The sequence below is a fragment of the Salmo salar genome, chromosome ssa24 (genome assembly GCF_905237065.1).
Source record: "Salmo salar chromosome ssa24, Ssal_v3.1, whole genome shotgun sequence".
NCBI lineage: Eukaryota > Metazoa > Chordata > Actinopteri > Salmoniformes > Salmonidae > Salmo > Salmo salar.
Window position 1 is genome coordinate 7,451,293 of NC_059465.1, and position 22,073 is coordinate 7,473,365.

Below are 22,073 nucleotides of genomic sequence, written 5' to 3' on the forward strand. Positions count from 1 at the left end.
GATTTTATAGTAATTTTCCAGCAGAGAATTAGAACAGTGTTTTATAGCAAAATCAAAATCCCAAACGGATGCTATTGGACCTGCCACCTCATCTCCTTTACAGTTCCACTGCACTGTGTTGTCACAGTAGACGAGAGTCCTTCCTCTTGTAATGCAATTGGCTAATCAGTTATAACCCTCTACAGTCCACAACACACTTTAACTTCTTTGGGGTAGGGGGCAGTATTTTGGCGTCCGGATGAAAAGCGTGCCTGTAGTAAACTGCCGGCTACTCAGGCCCAGAAGCTACGATATGCATATTATTAGTAGATTTGGATAGAAAACACTCTGAAGTTTCTAAAACTGTTTGAATGATGTCTGTGAGTATAACAGAACTCATATGGCAGGCAAAAACCTAAGAAAAAATCCAAATAGGAAGTGTGGAAATCTGAGGTTTGTAGTTTTTCAAGTGATTGTCTGTGGGGTCATTTTGCACTTCCTAAGGTTTCCACTAGATGTCAACAGTCTTTAGAACGTTGTTTCAAGCTTCTACTGTGAATGGGGAGTGAATAAGAGCTCTTGGAATCAGATGACTGAGCAAATGACATGAGCTCAATCGCGTGCGCTCCCGTGAGAGTTAGGTGTGTTCCTTTTTATTTCTGAAGACAAAGGAATCGTCCGGTTGGAATATTATGGAATATTTATGATAAAAACATCCTAAAGATTGATTCTATACATCGTTTGACATGTTTCTACGAACTGTAATATAACTTTTTTGACTTTTCGTCTGAACTTACTGCGCGAGCACAGTGCATTTGAATTACTCGACTGAACGCACGAACAAAAAGGAGGTATTTGGACATGAATATGGACTTTATCGAAACAAAACAAACATTTATTGTGGAACTGGGATTCCTGGGAGTGCATTCCGATGAATATCATCAAAGGTAAGTGAATATTTATAATGCCATGTGTGACTTCTGTTGACTCCAAAACGGCGGGTATCTGTATGGCTTTGTTTTGATGTCTGAGCGCTGTACTCAGATTATTGCAAAGTTTGCTTTCGCCGTAAAGCTTTTTTTGAAATCGGACACAGCGGTTGCATTAAGGAGAAGTTTATCTATAATTCTGTGCATAACACGTGTATCTTTCATCAAAGTTTATGATGAGTATTTCTGTAAATTGATGTGCTCATTCACCGTATGTTTTGGAGGCATAACATTTCTGAACATTACACGCCAATGTAAAAATGGTTTTTTTGGATATAAATATGAACTTTATTGAGCAAAACATACATGTATTGTGTAACATGAAGTCCTATCTGATGAAGATCAAAGGTTAGTGATTAATCTTAGCTGTATTTCTGATTTTTGTGACGCCTCTCCTTGCTTGGAAAATGGCTGTGTGGTTTTTCTTGTCTAGGTGCTGTCCTAACATAATCTAATGCTATGCTTTCGCCGTAAAGCCTTTTTGAAATCGGACACTGTGGTTGGATTAACGAGAAGATTATCTTTAAAATGGTGTATAATACTTGTATGTGTGAGAAATTTGAATTATGAGATTTTTGATGTTTTGAATTTGGTGCTCTGCTATTTCACTGGCTGTTGGCGAGGTGGGACGCTACCGTCCCACATACCCTAGAGAGGTTAAAATGGTTCATTCACACGATGACAGTCTAGTCCGTGGTCGTCAGCAGTGCAGTATTCAGGCAGTGATGGCCAGCTCCTGTCCAAACTCCCAGATAAGAGCTTTTGGATGGGCCAACGCCCACCTTCTGTACACTGTGAAAGCTAAACGCTGCGTGATCATTGGAGAAACCGAAATGCGACGCGACCCCTGCCAAAGTAAAACTCCTGTCTCCAGCGGTCGCGATGTAGGTTGCTAGAGAACGAGCTGCCCTTTTCATATGTTAGAGGAGGGTGTAGTCACCGTTACCGCTGCGGTCCTCCTCGCTACCCACCACCATGCTGCTGTACTTCTTCTGCTGCTCCTCTCTATACGTGTCCTTCACCTTAGCCCTCTTTAGGCCTCCGTCCCTACAGGGGAACAAACATGTGGTCTAGGAGATACTAACACAAAATAATCTGTGTGCAAGAGATACTGCAAACGTGTCCGTTCTGAGGTCTAAGAGACGCAAAGGCCAGGATGAGACAGTCAGGATGCCATTCATAGTAAGATGGGAGGAGATTCTTACCAGGACAGGTCCACTAGTCCCCCCTGATGTGCGATGACAGACTTGACTCTGTTGGCAAACTGGACAGCATCCTCCCCTTCCTGAAAACATGCAATAAGTTAGTCGCACTTAGTGCATAATTGGTAGGTACTGTGTGTGTGTGTGTGTGTGTGTGTGTGTGTGTGTGTGTGTGTGTGTGTGTGTGTGTGTGTGGTGTTGTATACACACCTGTTGGTGCATGGCTGGCAGGTACCAGACATTACAGACTATAGCCCAACTAGTCATCATCCTGAGCAGGTAGCTCACCATGTTGTACTTGGCACTGTTCCAGAACGCATCCCCAAACTGAGGGTCATACTGAGGGAGGGAGACAGAAAACCTCTTCAAATCCATGCTGACTTTCTCACGCAACTTTCCAATGTCATCTTTGCATGATTTAGGGAAAAGTCAAATACTGAACAGAAGTACCTTACAGAGTACCTTACCTTTATGGCTACTGGGTATATCGTTCCTCCGATTTCAAAACTTCCCTTTTTGAACATCATGACAGATGTGTTGTTGATACAGGTCCCTGAGGAAACCAGAAATATGGACTGCAGATAAGCCATAACCAGAACGACCAGAGATATATAAAGATCAAATCACATTTCATTGGTCAGATAGGATCTCTATGATAACAACAACGCTCTCCAAAATCACAGATAAGGAAGAGAAATTCATTCTAGCAGATGCTACTCATACGTACAGGTATAGGATGACCTTACTGTACATAACCAATGCAACACCAATGCAGCTTATCCGAACCAATGCTAAACTGACTGACTTAGATCAGTGTCTAAAGGACTTCATTCTACTCCATTGTAGCACTTACCTTCCGGAAATATCAATATAGGAAGCTTAGTCTTGTCATTCACGTGATCCCTCAACCTGTAAACATTAACAGCAATTATAAAACCTAACTTTATATCTGGGAGGAGTGTGAACATAGCTTTAATTAAAACCATATAATGCATGTCCATATCAGGAAATCTTAGTATTAAATTATATCCCCAATTGTCAAATGGCAATGACATTTATGCTTGAATGTTCTACAGTTGGGGATTTTGACAAGCACCTATATAACATATGTCATTGGTCTGGCATGAGTTTTTTTTTTTATCTGGATAAGGAAATAAGATAAGTGAATACCTATGATTAAATATTGTGTTTGATGTGTATTGTTGTGCTAAACAGGGCTCATCTGGAAAAGAGACCTTGGTCTCAGCATTGACACCCTGTCAAAATAAAGGTTAAATAAAAAAGATTTGACTGATTTATTTGCAGTGGTGTAAAGTACTTAAGTAAAAATACTTTAAAGTACTACTTAAGTCTTTTTTGGGGGGTATCTGACAACTCTTACTTCACTACATTCCTAAAGGAAATATTGTATTTTACTCCATATATTTTCTCCTGACAACCCAAAGTACTCGTTACATTTTGAATGCTTAGCAGGATAGGGAAATAGGGAAATTGTGAAATTGACACACTTAAGAGAACACTTGGTCATCCCTACTGCCTATGGTTTGTAAATCATTTCTGAGTGTTGGAGTGTGCCCCTTGCTATCTGTACATTTTAAAAACAAGAAAATGGTGCCGTCTGCATTGCTTAATATAAGTAATTTGATTTATACTTTTACTTTTGATCCTTAAGTATATTTTAGCATTTACATTTACTTTTGATTCTTAAGTATATTTAAAACCAAATACTTTTAGACTTTTACTCAAGTACTATTTTACTGGGTGACCTTCACTTTTACTTGAGTAACTTTCTATTAGGGTATCAATACTTTTACTCAAGTATGACAATTAGGTACTTTTTCCACCACTGTTTATTGGTCTGTAGCAATTTTCCACGGGCATATCAGTGCTTGTCTGAAGAGTGTTGGCAGTCAGAATACCAGTGTCTGGTGCCAGGAACATGCCCAACCCACCGGCTGATAAGATAGCGAACAGATAAGCTCACCTTTTGGTCACTAGGTGGCGATCTTTCATATCAGCTCTCTCAAACCAGATGTGAGGACAGGACCTCGCCATGGCCCTCTGCAGCACTCCCATCAGACCCCCATGTGACTGGCCCACCTAAAACACATCAGATCAAATCACATCTATCGTCCTCATAATACATTTCACAGACAAATCATCTGAACAGGATTAAAGTAGTAGAAGACAGTAAATTAGCAACAGATAAACTGAGACTGCACTTTCTTTATACATGCTACCACTTGGCAATGTCATCCGTAAGTACAACATGCACTTTCATTGCCATGGGGATGATCATGACACCCAATTGTATTTATCTTTTAAACAAGACAATACTTTACAGTCAGTCCACCTTGAGACATGCCCCACTGACGTTAAACACTGGATGACAACCAACTTATTGCTTTTAAACTCTGACAAGACAGAAATAAAGCTACTTGGCTACAAGAAACTCACAAAGTGTCAAACCTCACTCACAGTATTTATGGTTGCCTCATTACACCAAACACGGTTGTTAAAAACCTTGGTGTTACCTTTGAGCCTGGTCTAACTTTTGACAACGCATATCCAAAACAGCATACTTCCATCTCAGGAACATTAAAGAATTAGACTACATGCAGCTCTGGCTTTGATCTCAAAACAAGCGCATCTATTCACGACCACTCCAATTCAAATTGAATCGCACAGATCCATATATGGCAATGGTCTACTTGCATATAGGCCTACTGCAGCTCTGATTGGTTATGCTGCACTGGTCTGTGTAGAGTATGGGCTGAGTGGTGTGTGTCAATGCAATAGAATCCTACCCGATGCATTCTGCCTACAACAAAATCTCTTGCATTGTTCATTTTGCATACTAAGTCTTGCATAGTTTGTTTTGTTTTGGTATGTTGTATTGAAAGTTGCTAATATTGCATTGATTCGATCACAATTCCCACAGTAAAGGGAAACGTTGATGGTGTTAACTAAGGCGGAAAACTCTAGAAAGTTGAGTGTAGTTCAATCTCCTGCTTCTCTGCGCAGGTTGATATTTCATCTGCGCGGCAGTCCTGGGGGAGCTGTGCGCCCACACACGTGTGCAGCTTAGAAGGAACATTGATAATAAAGGTATAAAAAATGAATTAAAAGTTTAGCTATTTCAAGCTAGGCTTAATTTCTGCTTTATTTCACATACCATGGAGTAACACCCATCGTTGCAGAGAATGACAATATCAATCGGGGAGGTGTGATTGGCCACACAGATTCCTCCTTTTCTGGGTCTGTTTTCTCTGTAAAAACACAAGACAGAGAACACACGCAGGCACACATTAAAGTGGCAGACGTGCATCTTACATCAAAACAAAGCTCTGTTCACCTATCACGAGGACCTTCCGTAGAGTCACTGGGGGACATGACAGTGTGTGTGAAAGCCTGCTGTGTATGCATGTGTCAGAGGAGAGGAGCGTTCACCGACTTGTTGTGGTAGTGGATGGTGCAGGAGAGGCCTCGAGCACAGATCCTGTAGCACATCACATGGACCCACTCACTCAGCCAGGACTTGAGCCTAGGAAACACACACACACACGGACACGCACGTAAGAAGCTACCACGAAGCTGATTAAATACAAAAATCACACAAGACAAACGTCTCAGTTTTTAAAACAATCCCGTGTGAACCTGTAGATTCAATGCAGTGTAACTGTACCTCCAGTTAGGGAGGAATCCTACAGCAGTGGTTCCTATCACCAGCCAGGTCAGGCCTATAGACGCCAGCATGATCCTGAAAGAAAACATTCGGACTCGGAAACATACACGAGACACTACAACACTGGTCATGGATTAATGCATTGTCGATGCTACATGGCTTATTATTTTGTTGGCTGTAAATCCTGTCTATTCAGCAACATAAATGTCAGTCAGTGACACGTATGCTTGGTTTATGGATGTGAACTGTAAGAGAGCTAAGGACTTATTAAAAAGGTGAGCACAGTGATGATGAGTGATTTCACACGCTCAGTAATCACCTGAGCGGAGTCAGGATGCAGTAGCGTATGAACACGCCCAGGCCCCAGACCATGGTCAGTTTGAGGCTGATGTACTGGAAGTCGATGTTGGTCCGAGTTAGCAGGTTCCACGACACCAGCTCCTCTGACGAAAACCGCTGGGTCACCTGGAGGTCAGAGGAACAACATTAAAAAGAACTTAGTAGGCCTACCTGTACAGAAAGGAAGTCTGGATTTTTTTAAATTGTTGTTGTACTCTTTTGCCCAATCCTGAATCAATGCCTATTTCCTGGGCCCTAAGCACTTCCTGATACCCATTCAACGACCACGTTTACATGTGCACAGTATTCCGGATAATAGCTCATATCCCGGTTAAGGTCTTATTCAGAATAAGACGTTTACATGCACCTTTGATATATCCTGCTCACATGGATCCCTGGTCCATGAATAAACAGACAATTCCGAATTTGCCCAGTGATGACGGAACCATTTTTTGAAGGGGGTGTGGAAAATAAAGTTAAGCCTTATTTAGATATTGTTCTGCGTCTAATTTCCGACATTAAGTAGGCTTCTGTCATTACTTGATGCTCTAGAATACTAAATAAAGCCTTGCTCATCAGAATAATGTAATAAATGGATAGAATCTTTCATTTCTGATTCCCTTTCAGAGAAGACATTTAGGGACCGGGAAGATTTTCCACACAAAATGTCCAAATGATATCGGTTTGTTGACCAGTTTCAGGGAAATTAAAAGATGTAATAACAATCCAACATGTTTCTGATAGTAATTCAGTCCATTTTGGAATCATATTTTGGTTGAAAGTGAAATACTGTCAGCTTTTATGTCGCAGAAGAAAATTGCACATTCACATTTCCTTAAGATGAAATAAATAAATAAGATTTCTCTATTCCTGTTACTGAGACAAAATATACATTTGGTCTATCATTTTACTGCAGGAAAACAACAGTAAACGGGATAAGATGTTTACATGCCACAGTATCCGTCTAAGACCAGCATATCCCAGGCATCTTATTCGGGTTTCTCAAAACTGGGATACAAGCTTATTTCGGGCTATTGTAAACGGGATGTGACATTCGTATGCGTCAACTCAAAACAGAATACTTGAGTATCTCCGAAAAATAGCAGGATATCGGTGTGCATGTAAACGTGATCATTGATTTGAAAGGACTGGAGGAGTGTGCAGTAGGCAATAAATTAGGAAACTCATCCTAGACTACCAGAGGGTTAGGTGAAGCTACAGGTTTTACTCAGTTCTATTAGGGGCCATCATGGAATGTCTGGGGGTTAGGGATACATTTGGAATTAGGCATCAATCTTATTCTAGTCTGTGGACTCACCTCATCCTCCACGATATCCTCGATGCCTCGTCTGTAGAAGTAGAAACAGTCGCTGAGGGTGAAGTCTCCCCCCACTGGTGGTTTGGGGCGACTGCGCCTTAACCCCCTCAGCTCCTCCTCCATAGAACCATCATCCCTCTGGACGAGGCCTGGGGGAAAACCGCACACATGCTCAACTAATCCACCTCATCCTTTTTAGCTTGGATTGTAATCGTACCGCATATTTGTAGTCGATAAGGAAGATGATTCAGTGTTATCTTTTACCGTTGATGAAAGACAACATTCAGTGTTACAAATCCTAGAGTCAATAGGCTTTGAATTTTCATACATTTTGAATGAAAGGAGGACAAATTGGTCAAACCACTGTGGACTTGTTAGGAGCTGGTGAGGAAGGAAATGAATCAGAGGATTGCAACACACTTGTGTCACTAACTCTCACACTGTTGCCCCATGTTGAGAAAACACGATATCCTGAGCTGATGTCTGAGTAATCCTTATTTAAACTTATCTGTAGGTAACCCTAATATAAATTGATGAAATCCAGAGTTTATCACTGTGGGCAAGGCCTCAACAATAGAATTGTCATACAGAATGCATATTAAATGACAGGCCATCAAACAGAGAAAATGTCAGTGGCCTTGCACTTTACAAACTGGGACCACTTCAGATAACAGCTATCAGAGAGCAGTGTTCACTGATAAATGAGGCTCCTTTCTTTCCTTAAAAGGGCCTCCCTTTGTGTGTCTATCATCGAGGTAATCACAGGTCTAGGATCAGATTACCCAACTCCACACCAAAGTGAATCCCTCCCTCCAGCAGGTCTGAAGACAGTGGGATCAGCTAAGGATATACGATCTGATAACACAGGACAAAGTCCAGGAGAGAGAGACTGAGTGACTGACTTTGTGTTGAATTCAATCCACCCTTTGTTTCTTTGAAAACACAAACTCTTATTTTAGGAAAACTTCAGTACAGTACAAGCGAGGGGAGTCTATGGTATCCATATAATACAGAAACCATCCTGTGAGTTGATATGCTAACAAATAAAAAAGAGCACATTGATCTGCTGTGCTAGCCAGTGAACACCACACTGCGAGTTTAATTTAATTGCCCCCCCCCCGACTAGCCTATATGACTGCTGATTGTGAGGGGAGGAATTGCGTCAGCCCGACAGATAGGCAGCAAGCCCAGCGCCACATAATGCAGTATATCACATCGGAAATGCTCTGGGGACCGAGCTGGACCAAATACCGTCTTCTATTCAACAAACACAGCTCCAAGCCATCTCCACTGCAATCCCCTGCCCGGCACTATAAAACAGGTTTACACGGTCTCGAGGTTCTCAGAGGTATCGTTTTATAGAAATGTACCCCTCTCCCTTACCGTTTAACGCGGCTTGGGCACATTGAGAAGCTGTATTTTAAAATGTAATCTATTATCAGCTCGCAGTCAACCATTGACACCTGAGCGAAACTCATGTCAGGACTAATTTCCATGCACTCAACCCTTCATTTATTCTAGGGCACTTTACAGCTGCGCTTCTGAACACAGCAGATGAACAAGTGTGGATGTGTGACCCAGTGTCCTTGACAGAGAAGAGAACCGGATTGGACTGAAACATATAACATACCGTATAACATGTTAATTAATGATGAGTTTCTCTAAAATAAAGTAAGTCACCGAAATCGTCGCCGTTTCTCTTTCTCACACTTGCCCAGACTTGCAAGCCTAAAATATCAACAACGTAATTTTTGGGAATCCCCTTGATCATTTCATTATCATAGAGCAATGAATAAATCAATCAATCCCTTCATCTCGCTATCCATCATTCAAGCAATAAATCAATCAAATGAATCTATTGATCAGTGTGAGAGCTCTGCTCATTGACTCACTATTGAATGAGGAGGATTTGAGTATCCGCTGTGCTTTGTTGACTGTCTGGATCCTCAACGTGGCCCACTGGAGGACAGGAGAAATGAGAAACACCTTTAGCCTTTGACCTCTCACTCCCTGACCCACACAAGGACAGTAGAGAAAGGACACACACACACACACACACACACACACACACACACATATATTAACCCCTGAACTCTCATGCTAGAAAACCTTTCAATCACTGTCCAGAGGCTTATTCAGGAGGTCGTAAGGTTACAGGACAATTACAAAAAATATAACAAATATTACACTGTAGAACATATGCTTTTCTGTCAAAAAACATATATACATTCCATGTCTATACGTCACATGTGCAGAGTTGTGCTAATTGATTGTTGTGTACAGTAGACTTTCCCTACAGTAAATATGTGACAGCTGATCATGACAGTGCAGTGACCACGCATTTCTTGTTCCTGCATTCCTGAAACTGATACAAATCTCCAATATAAGTAAAATGAAGGACCATGGCTAGCCCGCTGGCCAAGTCATGTGTCCTGTATCTTATTATATTGTGTAGTATGAAAACAGCATACATTTAGGACACAAGGCTTATATTTAGAACATGATGCATAACAAACATTTAAGATAGTTATAGACACATGCAGCTGTGCACCTCATATTGTCTGAGAGAGGCAGTTTACCAGCCTTTAAACAGTGTGTAGGTATTAGATTTCCTCTTTCCCATTTGTTGTACCCCTGTGCCAGTAAATGTTTGATGGTCGGCAACTTCTGGACAGACGCATTTTACCTCCAAGATTTTGACCAGGATCTTCATGTATGTCTCAGAGATGCCCAGGGAGAAGCCAAACATGGCGGGCACCATGAGAAGAGCCACAATGAGGCAGACCCACACCTTCAGCCCTGCCAGGACCATGGCCCAGAAATCCTCCATCGCTACAGACCTCTCTCCGTCACCCTGCGGAAATAGCAACATGAGAAAGATAGTAGTAGTAGTAGTAGTAGCACCATAACTGCAAAAAAGCAAGAACTTGTGGGGGACTTTTATTTTGGAATGAGGTAAGCAGAGAGAAACTGACCATGCTGAGGAACTGCATGGGTCTACAACAGACCCCCTCCTGTAATTATACGTTCCATTAGATGTTTTTTCCTAAAATACTCCCCTGCATAAGGACCGAGCCTCCAGACAATCGAGAGAGTAAGTTGAAATTTTATTTAACTTCTGGAAAAGTATTCCGTTATTTTTGCAAGCTAATTCGCAGCAATGCTAGTGTGTAAATACTAGTGTTGCTAAGAGCAACTACCTCTCTGTATGCAAGTGTACTTTAGCCCATGTCTGGCATGCTGCCTGGTCTTTTATGACACAGGAGTTCAGGATGTTGTTGGTTCAATATCGGACAGTACTACCTCAATTGCTACAGTTAAAGATATAGTTCACCCAAATTACATATTGGTTTTCTTACCCTGTAAGCAGTTTATGGGCAGGGTTGGTTAGGTTACTTTCTAAATGTAATTTACATTTTAGTCATTTAGCAGACACTCTTATCCAGAGCGACAGTAGTGAATGCATACATTTCATACATTTTTTTTCCTTTTTCTTTTTCTCTCTCCATACTGCCCCCCCCCGTGGGAATCGAACCCACAACCCTGGCGTTGCAAACACCATGCTCTACCAACCGAGCCACACGGGACCACTGTAATCTGTTACAGTTATTAGTTACCTGTCCAAAATTGTAAACACTAACGTAATTTTTGGATTACCCAAACTCAGTAACGTAATCTGATTACATTGTTACTTTTAGATGACTTTCCCCTTAAGAGGCATCAGAAGAAGACAAAAATGTTACCAAATAGAATGACATCTATTGCAGGATAAATCAATGTTAAAGTTTACATAGCGGGCCATGTATGGATGTTACATTTTACTTCATGGGTTGGTTATGTAGGCTTCTTCTAACCCATGGCTTTCAACTACATATAATAATACAATGAAAAGATATCTTCACATTAAAAAAAATGTCTATCAGAATTCCAGTCATTCCAATAAATGTTAGAACCCTTGATCTTCAAGAATAGGACTTGGAAATATGGAAGAATAGATTAGCCAAATTGTTTTACCTGAGCATAACCCCAGAACAAAGGATTTATTAGCCAGCCCTACTCTGTTGTTTATTTTGTTGTCATGGAGGACTGATTGGGTTCCTTGCTTCGAGTTGACAAATAAATGCTGCGCTCATGGAATGACATGCTTTGAGCACAACTGAAAAGTGCTATTTACATGTGAAAAATGAATGCCATATGCTGCATTTGCTATAGGCCTATTGTTTACCTTTTTGTTGGTGACACTTTGATATCTTGATAATATGCAGCTGTTTAAAGGACAAATCCACAGATGAAACAATAACCAAATGTACACCCCGCCTCTGTTTGGTAAAAAGCTGAGGGATAGGCCTGGAGAAATGTAACCACACTCAGATTAATAGATAGAGCTATGGATGCAAGGACTGACTGTCCATGATATAAAAAGTATTGTTTAAATCATGTTATGAGGTTATACAGTGTTTGTTTACATTTACTATGTTTACAAACATTGGAGAAAAACAAGCTTATATTTTGGGTTCTCATGGGGTGCAACAGTTGAACTAAGCTCATGAGGCATTTATAAGTAATATTCTTCAAGAATCAATGGATACACATATACATAATTTAAAAAATCTAAAAATGGACGTAGCAACTACAGATAGCCCTTTAAGTATATCAAAAGTGTGCAAGTTTGAGCATGTGTCCATTAGGCCTATGAATTAATATTTTTTTATCCACATGAATTAGACTGAGCAATAAAAGCCCCACTTTTATTCCATAGGCTGGGATCCGCATTACGCAGCTGTTTCAAGAGCGCATTTTTCACTGGCTGTCCACTGGTTTCAAAAACAATGATTGATTGGCAGCTTAAACTTCTTGAATTCAACCATTATTGGGTTCAAATACACGTTTAGATTTGTGAACAGCCATCCACAACAACCACAATCCGTAAAGCGCAAATAGCTAAATGAGAGAGCTGCAGTGTGATTCACATCAATGTGCTATGTAGATATCAATAATAAGTGATCTAGTTATGGTAAGGGGTGGAATAAGTATAGCCAGTTATAATTGTAATGGTTTATCAGATTATAAAAAAAGATTATCAGTCTTTACGTGGCTAAAAGAAAAGGAATATAACATATACTGTTTACAGGAAACTCACTCTACATCCTTAGATGAAGATGCGTGGGAAAAAAGGTATGGGGTGGTGAAATAATTTTTTGTCATGGACAAAGGAACACAAAAGATGTGATGATATTAATTAACAAAAATGGCAATCTGAATGTGCAAATAGTCAGGAATGATTTGCAAGGAAGGTGGACCTTTTTGAATATGAAAGTGGATGAAAAAAGAGATTTGGCTCATTAATCCAGATGGTTCAAATCAGGATGATCCATACTTCTTTGAAAATGTTTTTACCAATTTATTGAACTTACAGGCAACAAACGATCAAATCATTATGGTGGGAGACTATAACACAGTGTTAAGTATCTCAATTGACCGTAAATGAAATCGTGCCCTTAAGGAAATTACAAATATTATGGACACATTAGAAATAGTGGATATTTGGAGACTAAAAAACCCAGACCTAGTGAGATATACATGGAGGAGACTTAATCAAGCTAGTTGTCTTGATTACTTTCTTGTCTCTTTCACTCTTACATCAAAGGTTAAAAAAGTTTTAATAGGAGACAGAATGCGATCGGATCATCATCTAATTGGCATTCACATAACTCTTATAGAATTTCCATGTGGACGGGGATATTGGAAATGTAATCAAAGTTTACTGGAGGAAAACATTTTTAACTAAGACAAAATAATTTATAACTGAATTTTTCCAGTATAATATAAGTTCAGAAAATCCCCTTATTGTCTGGGATACATTTCAAATCTACTTTCAGAGGTCATTCAATTCAATATTCATCAATAATGAAAAGGCAGTTTCTGGCTAAAGAGACAGGACTAACAAGGGAAATACATGAACTAATAGTACAGGTAGATAGCAATAAAAACAATACTACAGAGATACAAAATAAGTTTGAGGAAAAACAAAAAGAACTAGAGGAACTTATTCAAGAATGATCTAATGTAATCTATTACAAAAATAAAGCAAACTGGATGGAATATGGAGAAAAATGCACAAAATTCTTCCTGAATCTTCAACACAGGAACGCTAAGAAAAAATAATTTACAGAAACTCGCTACTGAAGACTGAGTCATCTATTATTCTCCGAATTATCATTTCAAGGAGAAAGCTAAATAGATGTTCTCTTTTCCGTCTCATCCTCTCCTACTGAATGAAGATTACGGTAAGGTATTCTTTCCAAATAATACACAAAAAAATGTATTAACAAATGTACAGAAAGATCAATGTGAAGGCCAAATTACAGAGGAAGAACTTTGAGGCTATTAAATCCTTTCAGTCTAGAAAAACCCCAGGTCTTGATGGCATACCGGTAGAGGTATATCAAGCCTTTTTTGATATACTAAAAGCTCCATTGTTAGATTGTTTTAACTACTCCTATAGAAATGGTAGTCTGTCAGGTACTCAGCAGGAAGGTCTGATTTCACTATTATTAAAACAAGACCCAGATGTCAAATATAAAGATCCAGTCTATCTAAAAAAAACTGGAGGCCACTTACACTTCAATCTTGTGATGCAAAAATACTAGCGAAATGCATAGCACTCAGAATTAAAAAGGTTTTACCAGGTATTGTTCATCCTGATCAGGCAGGTTTTTTGACATGGACGATACATTGGAGATAATATACACCAAGAAACATCTAAGAAGCCAGGCCTGGTATTTATAACGGAGTTTGAAAGTGCATTTGATAAAGTAAGACTGGATTTTATTTATAAATGCCTAGATTTTTTCAATTTCAGTGATTCTCTTATAAAATGGGTAAAAGTAATGTTTAGCAACCCCAGGTGTAAAATAGTAAATAACAGCTAGTTCTCAGAGTTTTGAATTGTCAAGAGAAGTTAACAAGGGTGTCCGCTGTCACCGTATCTATTCGTTATGGCCATCAAAATGCTAGCTATTAAAGTCAGATCCAATAACAACATTAGAAGATTAGAAATCCAAGGCTTAAAAACAAAGGTGTCAATGTATGCCGATGACTCAAGTTTTATATTAAGTCCGCAAGCTAGATCCTTGCAATGTCTCATTGAAGATCTAGATAACTTTTCTGGACTCTCTGGACTAAAACCTAATTATGGTAAGTGTACAATATTACATATTGGATTTTAAAAAAAATACAAGTTTTACATTACCCTGCAGTTTACCTATAAAATGGGCTGACGGTGAAGTAGACATACTTGGTATTCATATCACAAAATATATAAATAAGCTCTCCACAATGAATTTCAATAGAAAACTTGGAAAAATAGACAAGATCCTGCAACCATAGAGAGGTAAGAGAGAGGTCTATTTAAGGAAAAATTGCCCTGATGAACTCCTTAGTCATATCTCAGTTTACTCAATTACTTATGGCACTGCCTACTCCTGATGATTCGTTTTTCAAATCATATGAGCAAAAAATATTTTGCTTTATCTGGGACGCTAAACCAGACAAAATAAAGTGTTCCTATCTATATAATGAATAGGAATTGGGTGGGTTGAGAGAATTAACCTGTTAGGGCTAGGGGGCAGTATTTGCACGGCCGGATAAAAAAACGTACCCAATTTAATCTGGTTACTACTCCTGACCAGTAACTAGAATATGCATATAATTATTGGCTTTGGATAGAAAACACCCTAAAGTTTCTAAAACTGTTTGAATGATGTCTGTGAGTATAACAGAACTCAAATGGCAGGCCAAAACCTGAGAAGATTCCATGCAGGAAGTGGCCTGTCTGACAAGTTGTGTTTCATCTTGGGTCTTTTTATTGAAGACTGAGGATCTTTGCAATAACGTGACACTTCCTACGGCTCCCATAGGCTCTCAGAGCCCGGGAAAAAGCTGAACGATATCGAGGCAGGCTCTGGCTGAAACACATTATCGCTTTTGGCAAGTGGCCGATCAGAGTACTATGGGCCCGAGTCGACCGAATGCTTTATTTTCTTTCGTCTGTTTACCTAAACGCAGATTCCCGGTTGGAATATTATCGCTTTTTTATGAGAAAAATGGCATAAAAATTGATTTTAAACAGCGGTTGACATGCTTCGAAGTACGGTAATGGAATATTTAGAATTCTTTTGTCACGAATTGCGCCATGCTCATCAACCTTATTTACCCTTTCGGATAGTGTCTTGAACGCACGAACAAAACGCCGCTGTTTGGATATAACTATGGATTATTTTGAACCAAACCAACATTTGTTATTGAAGTAGAAGTCCTGGGAGTGCATTCTGACGAAGAACACCAAAGGTAATAACATTTTTCTTATAGTAAAGCTGACTTTGGTGAGTGCTAAACTTGCTGGGTGTCTAAATAGCTAGCCCTGTGATGCCGGGCTATCTACTGAGAATATTGCAAAATGTGCTTTCACCGAAAAGCTATTTTAAAATCGGACATATCGAGTGCATAGAGGAGTTCTGTATCTATAATTCTTAAAATAATTGTTATGCTTTTTGTGAACGTTTATCGTGAGTAATTTAGTAAATTAACCGGCAGTGTTCGGTGGGAATGCTAGTCACATGCTAATGTAAAAAGCTGTTTTTTGATATAAATATGAACTTGATTGAACAAAACATGCATGTATTGTATAACATAATGTCCTAGGGTTGTCATCTGATGAAGATCATCAAAGGTTAGTGCTGCATTTAGCTGTGGTTTGGGTTTATGTGACATTATATGCTAGCTTGAAAAATGGGTGTCTGATTATTTCTGGCTGGGTACTCTGCTGACATAATCTAATGTTTTGCTTTCGTTGTAAAGCCTTTTTGAAATCGGACAGTGTGGTTAGATTAACGAGAGTCTTGTCTTTAAAATGGTGTAAAATAGTCATATGTTTGAAAAATTGAAGCTTTTGCATTTTTTATGTATTTGAATAACGCGCCACGGGATTACACTGGCTGTTACGTAGGTGGGACGATTTGGTGCCACCTACCCTAGAGAGGTTAATTAAATATAAAAGCACTAAACCTCCCTCTAAAAGTTTCACTTATTCAAATGTTTTACTTGAACCCTAAATGGTTTTCAAGTAGATTACTAAGAAAAGCTCATCCATTGTGTTAAAATGGCCTTTTTGCCTTTGCCATGTCTCATTTTTGATTAACTAAAAAATGCTACTTTTTTCAAAGCATCTCCCTTTTTCAAACAAGCATTGCAGAGCTGGCTACAATTTCAACTTCATCCCCCTGAAAAGATTACAACAAATATTATGGCTGAACTCAAATGTGCTGGTTGATAACATACCTGTATTTATGGGAAAGATGTTTGAAAAGGGTATTTTGTTCATAAATGATATTGTAAATTGGAATGGTAGAGTTATGTCTTTCATGGAGTACAGGAAGGTCTGCTCAATCCAAGAGTACAACCAAATGATTACAGCATTACCCCAAAAATGGAGGAGGCAGGTGGCAGTGGGATGAGGTAGGGAACTGGTCAGTCTGCCCAATATAAAGGATACAAACTGGTTGAAGAATAAAAATAGCATAAATAGGAAAGTATACCAGTTTCTTTTGAGGACCAGGATGTTGACAACTGTGCCATACAGATTGCAAAATAGTTCGGAAGAGATTTTTGATGTACCGATTCCATGGTACATGGAGTTGATATATAAAACGACGTAAGATTCAAGACTGTGCTTTTCAGCTAAAATGATTATATAGAATTCTTGCCACCAACAAAATGTTAAATATTTAGGGCATAAAATCATCGAAACTCTGCAGATTTTTTTGTGAGGATACAGAATCAATAGACCATTTATTTTGGTATTGCCCTCAGGTAGCCTGTTTCTGGTCTCAGGTTCAGGAATGGCTGAAAATGCACAACATTTATCTAAAATTGACCCTAGAAATAGTACTGTTAGGAGATCTGGAGAGACCGGGTCAATCAATTACTAATACTCTTAGTAAAAGTATTTATCTTCAACTCGCAATCTGTGGATTCTATTCGATTAGATAGATAGACATTGTACGTTAAACATCACAGCATAGTTGAAAGATATATGTTGCATAGAAATCCGAAGAGGGTGGCCAGCAGAGACAGGTGGGATGGGCTGAGGGAAGCTGAGTGTTGGGATGTGGAATCGGAGACAAGTGGGAGCGGAGTTGCTGGCCGGGAGATAGAATGATGGTCAAAGATAAAAGTATAAAAAATAAATTCAAAATATAACATAATAAAAAGTATGTTTGAATGACAGTGTGTTACAGCTAATGCCGGTTTGCCTGAGGCTGATGCCGTGCAGAGGTTTGTACACATGCATATACACACTCTCATTCAAATGCACACATACACGGACACACACACATGTAAATAGTGACAGACATGCACACAAACATATACAGTTGGCCTTGCTGTTATGATTTTAGTTGTCCTTGATGTGCTTTGTTTTTTTCCTGTTTTCCATTGTCTTTTTCCTCTTTAGTTAATTTTCTTGGTTGTTGGTGCATTGGGGGGGTTCTTGGGGGTGGGGAATGGAATTAAAAAAAAACATTCTTGGGGGGACCGTGGGAGGGGTCTCGGATGGTTGATGGGCTATTATTGGGGAACAGTGGGGGGGATCGGGTCCCCATTTTTGGCCTTGTGGGAGATCTGTCGACATGCCCTTGAGCAGGGCATTGACCATGGATACTTCTGTGTGTCGCTCTGAATGGGAGTCTGTTGGATGACTGGTGTGGTGTAGTTGTTGAGCGGCTTCACTGCAAGTATATAAAAAATATAAAAAAATAAGTGATATCCGTATCGCCATAGACTACAACACTGCTGTCATCCTTACCTCTAAGTGTTTATTCAAGTTGGATCATCTTTGGATTCCGACTCCAGTCGCACCATTGAAAGACATAGCTTGGACTGTAGCCTACAAAAGCATATTCCTGCTCTTTTCCCGCGATCCATCAAACACATTTGGGGTGTCATCATAGTGGTCTCTGATTTGTGGTCAGGCTCGCTAAGGTGGAACAAACATAAAAACGTGAGCCTTTTTTCAATGTTGATTTTTGAATGTCATTGAGAAAAGAGAGAAGTGTCAGACTTTTTTTTCGCAAACATCCTTTCTGAATTTAAAAGTAATCCTCAAAGTAATCTAGTTTTTCAAAAGTATCTGTAATCTGATTACAATATTTTTGCTGGTAACGTAACGCATTAGTTACCGTTTTTGTAATCCCTTACATGTAACGGATTACATGTCCCCAACCCTAACTATGGGCAAGGTAAAAACAGCAATCCATGCTTTGATCAATGATTCTTTGGACTAGCTCTTGTTCAGCAAAGAGGGCTCCCTCTCAGTTGAAGCATTAACGACGGCGTGGGACTGTGTACTGTACAATAGCCCCGACGCTCTGTCTACACGTTAATAATCCTCGCTTGCGATACGGTTTTGGAAACCTTTGGAAGTTTGCTTTCATATAATCAAGAAAGATCTTTCACAAAACAAAAAGGTTCAATTACTACACACATTTATAGGGTTTAGGTTCCCACACGACCATATTTCCATGTTACAGCGCTTGTTTACAGAAGAGAGGCGCGACCACCTGTTCTAATTAGCCATCTCGTCTCCGAATACCTGTTTGCAACAAGTGTTGTGAGTACTATCGGCTGCAACTGTATTACAACAGTGTACAATAAGTGTATATTTAGCATTTGTGGAAATGTTTTGATGTGATATGAAAGTATACGCCTTTATGTTTCTAAAACCATATAGTAATTAAGAATCCATTCACGTTTAGACAAAGTAATGGCTGTTTTGGCTGCCAAAGCCAGTTTACCAATTAACATAACATTTAAGGTCAATGGATGTTAAAAGGAGTAGGCTTGTCTTCACTCCTAAACAGTACATCATGGGCTAGCTTTTGACATGAAATGTGAAAAATACCAATAGACATATTGACTTGCATTGGATTTCTGCCACAAAAGCATAGATCGCTGTCTTGTCCATAGACTGCTTACTGGGTAAAGAAACCAACCTGTCGTTTTGGGGTGAACTATCCCTTTAACTATAGACTAGATAAGGTAGAAAATGATACAACTCAGATTTTCAGGAAGAACACAGAACATGGGCTCACAGAAGGTGCGTGTGTGACTACGTAAAGCTGAATGAAACAAACATGAATAACATAGCAAGGTTCAATTTGACCAAACGCAAAATGAGCGTTCATCAACACATCCAAGGCGCATGTCTAAAACAGCAACACGTGACGATTTCAAAAGCGATAGAAAAAAGTCCAACATTTAATTATATTAGAAATGTTGGTAGGCTGAGTGGGCAATGACATTTAAAAGAAAACCTACCAACTTAATTTAGCTTGAACAACATATACGCACGTCACCAAAAACCTAATTCAACAACAATAGCCAATCATATTAACAGTCAAATTAATATACAACTTCACCAAATCGCTAGTCAAAAAACCGTGGGCGAATCTTCCAGACCTGGCCGGACAATCAAAGTTTTTCCCTGATATTCAGCCCTGCGCGTAGTGGATCTTACCTTTCAAACACCAGTCCATACTACCATGCCCTTCCCTGTTGTAGAACTCATACAAATAACTGTGACTGAGGGTTAGACGGCAAGCCACCGCTGTAGTGAAAGCGCGCCTTCATGTAGAACAGCGCCATCCATTGGCCAAATAAAATAAACGTTTATTGGTCATATCCGCATATTTGCAGACGATATCTCAGGTGCAGCGAAATGCTTGTTTTTCTAGCTCCAAAGGTGCAGTAATACCTAGCAATAAAAAAAATCGATACACACAATCCATAAAAATAAACAAATACATTATATAGGATGAGCCATGACTAGAATACAGTGTGTATGTGTGTGTGTGTGTGTGTGTGTGTGTGTGTGTGTGTGTGTGTGTGTGTGTGTGTGTGTGTGTGTGTGTGTGTGTATATGTATATGTATATGTATGTGTGTGTATATATATGTGTGTATATGTATGTGGGTGAAACAGCATGTAAACATTATTCAGGTGACCAGTGTTCAATGACTACGCACATAGGGCAGTAGTCTCTAAGGTGCAGGGTAGAGTACTGGGTGGTAGCCGGCTAGAACAATGACTAAGGTTCAGGGCAGGGCACTGGGCGGAGGCCGAATAGTGGGGACTATTTAACAGTATGATGGACTGGAGATAGAAGCTGTTTCTCAGTCTCTCGTTCCCAGCGTTGATGCACATGTACTGTCCCCACCTTCTAGATGCTAGTAGGGTGAACAGGCAGTGGCTCGTGTGGCTGAGGTCCTTGATGATCTTCTTGGCCTTCCTGTGATACCAGGTGTGATACTGTAGATGGCTGGCAGGGGTGTCCTGGAGGACAGGCAGTGTGCCCCCGCTGATGCGTTGGGCTTACCGCACCACCACCCGGTGCAATTGCCATACCACGCAGTGATACAGTCTGACAGGATGCTCTCAATGGTGCATCTGTAGAAGTTTGCGAGGGTCATAGGGGACAAGCCGCATTTCTTCAGCCTCCAGAGGTTGAAGAGGCACTGTTCACCTCGCTGTTTGTGTGAAGGGACCATTTCAGGTTGTCAGTGATGTGCATGCTGAGGAACATGAATCTTTTGACCCTCTACACTGCAGCCCGTCGATGTGGATAAGGGTGTGTTCTCTCTGCTGTCTGCTGTAGTCCACGATCAGCGCCTTTGTTTTGTTGACGGATGTGAGAGGCCTATCGGCAAGCTCCTGCTGAAGTGCCCATTACCAAAAACCTGAGGGTGGATAGCACTTTGATGTGCACCGGAATGGCATGTGTTTGCCTTTCTAAAGAATGTCTTAATCCTCGCAAAGATCCTATAAAAATGGCTTGTCAGATATCGTTTCCCAAAACCAATCTGTACTTTCTTCAAAAAAGTCCCACCTGTCTCAAAAAATGTGCTCTCTGCAAAATGCAGCTTGTTCCAAATCTTCCAACAGGGCAAGATCAGCCATCTCGCATTCGATTTCCCATTATCTCAGTCTTTTATAGTATTTACACAATGGTTTCACTTTCACACGTGCCCTGTAATTTAACAAATGACTGTACTTTATATGGATTATTATCGAAAAAATTCACTGATTGGGAGTACAAGTAAATCGGAAAATGATTTAATTATTAGGCCTACTCTCACAATTTCACACATTTTCAACATATATTTTCCCTATTCTATAGTTGACCAGCAGTTCCTTTATTCCACCACTTGGTACTGTGCGTACACATGGTAATGTCTGTACGTACACACTCAAGCAAACATTTATATTGATAAATCCAAAGATTACGGATATAATGACAAGATGGATGTCTCTCTGCCCTAACAATGGGAGTCATTGTCCACAAAGCGGCACAGCAGGCTGTCTAGCTCCCGCCTATCCTTTATTTGGATTGGTGGATACATCTCATTATTGTGATAATTTTTTGGATGAGGGTTGTTGACGCCAACCGACTGTATTCGATGGAGGGAGAGGCTATACTACTAGCCTCATGAATATGCATAGCCATCT

At 39.9% G+C, this 22,073-nt stretch overlaps 1 protein-coding gene across 3 annotated transcripts; it reads right to left on the reverse strand.

The window, feature by feature from the left end:
- Positions 1-1,539: 1,539 nt before the first annotated feature.
- Positions 1,540-20,178, reverse strand: LOC106585165 (glycerol-3-phosphate acyltransferase 3-like). Of its 3 annotated transcripts, none has more exons than XM_014171073.2 (14): positions 20,087-20,178; positions 10,199-10,366; positions 9,405-9,471; positions 7,513-7,661; positions 6,175-6,320; positions 5,856-5,930; positions 5,625-5,714; positions 5,346-5,439; positions 4,155-4,270; positions 3,024-3,079; positions 2,638-2,723; positions 2,381-2,509; positions 2,174-2,253; positions 1,540-2,015 (listed from the first exon to the last, which is right to left on the reverse strand). In XM_014171073.2, the coding sequence occupies exons 2-14, from the start codon at positions 10,340-10,342 to the stop codon at positions 1,889-1,891; spliced, it is 1,359 nt and encodes a 452-aa protein (XP_014026548.1). In that variant the 5' UTR covers positions 10,343-10,366; positions 20,087-20,178; the 3' UTR covers positions 1,540-1,888. The 3 variants fall into 3 exon arrangements, with proteins under 3 accessions (XP_014026548.1, XP_045562606.1, XP_014026547.1); XM_045706650.1 differs by lacking the exon at positions 20,087-20,178 and adding an exon at positions 18,377-18,533; XM_014171072.2 differs by lacking the exon at positions 20,087-20,178 and adding an exon at positions 10,488-10,754.
- Positions 20,179-22,073: the final 1,895 nt, after the last annotated feature.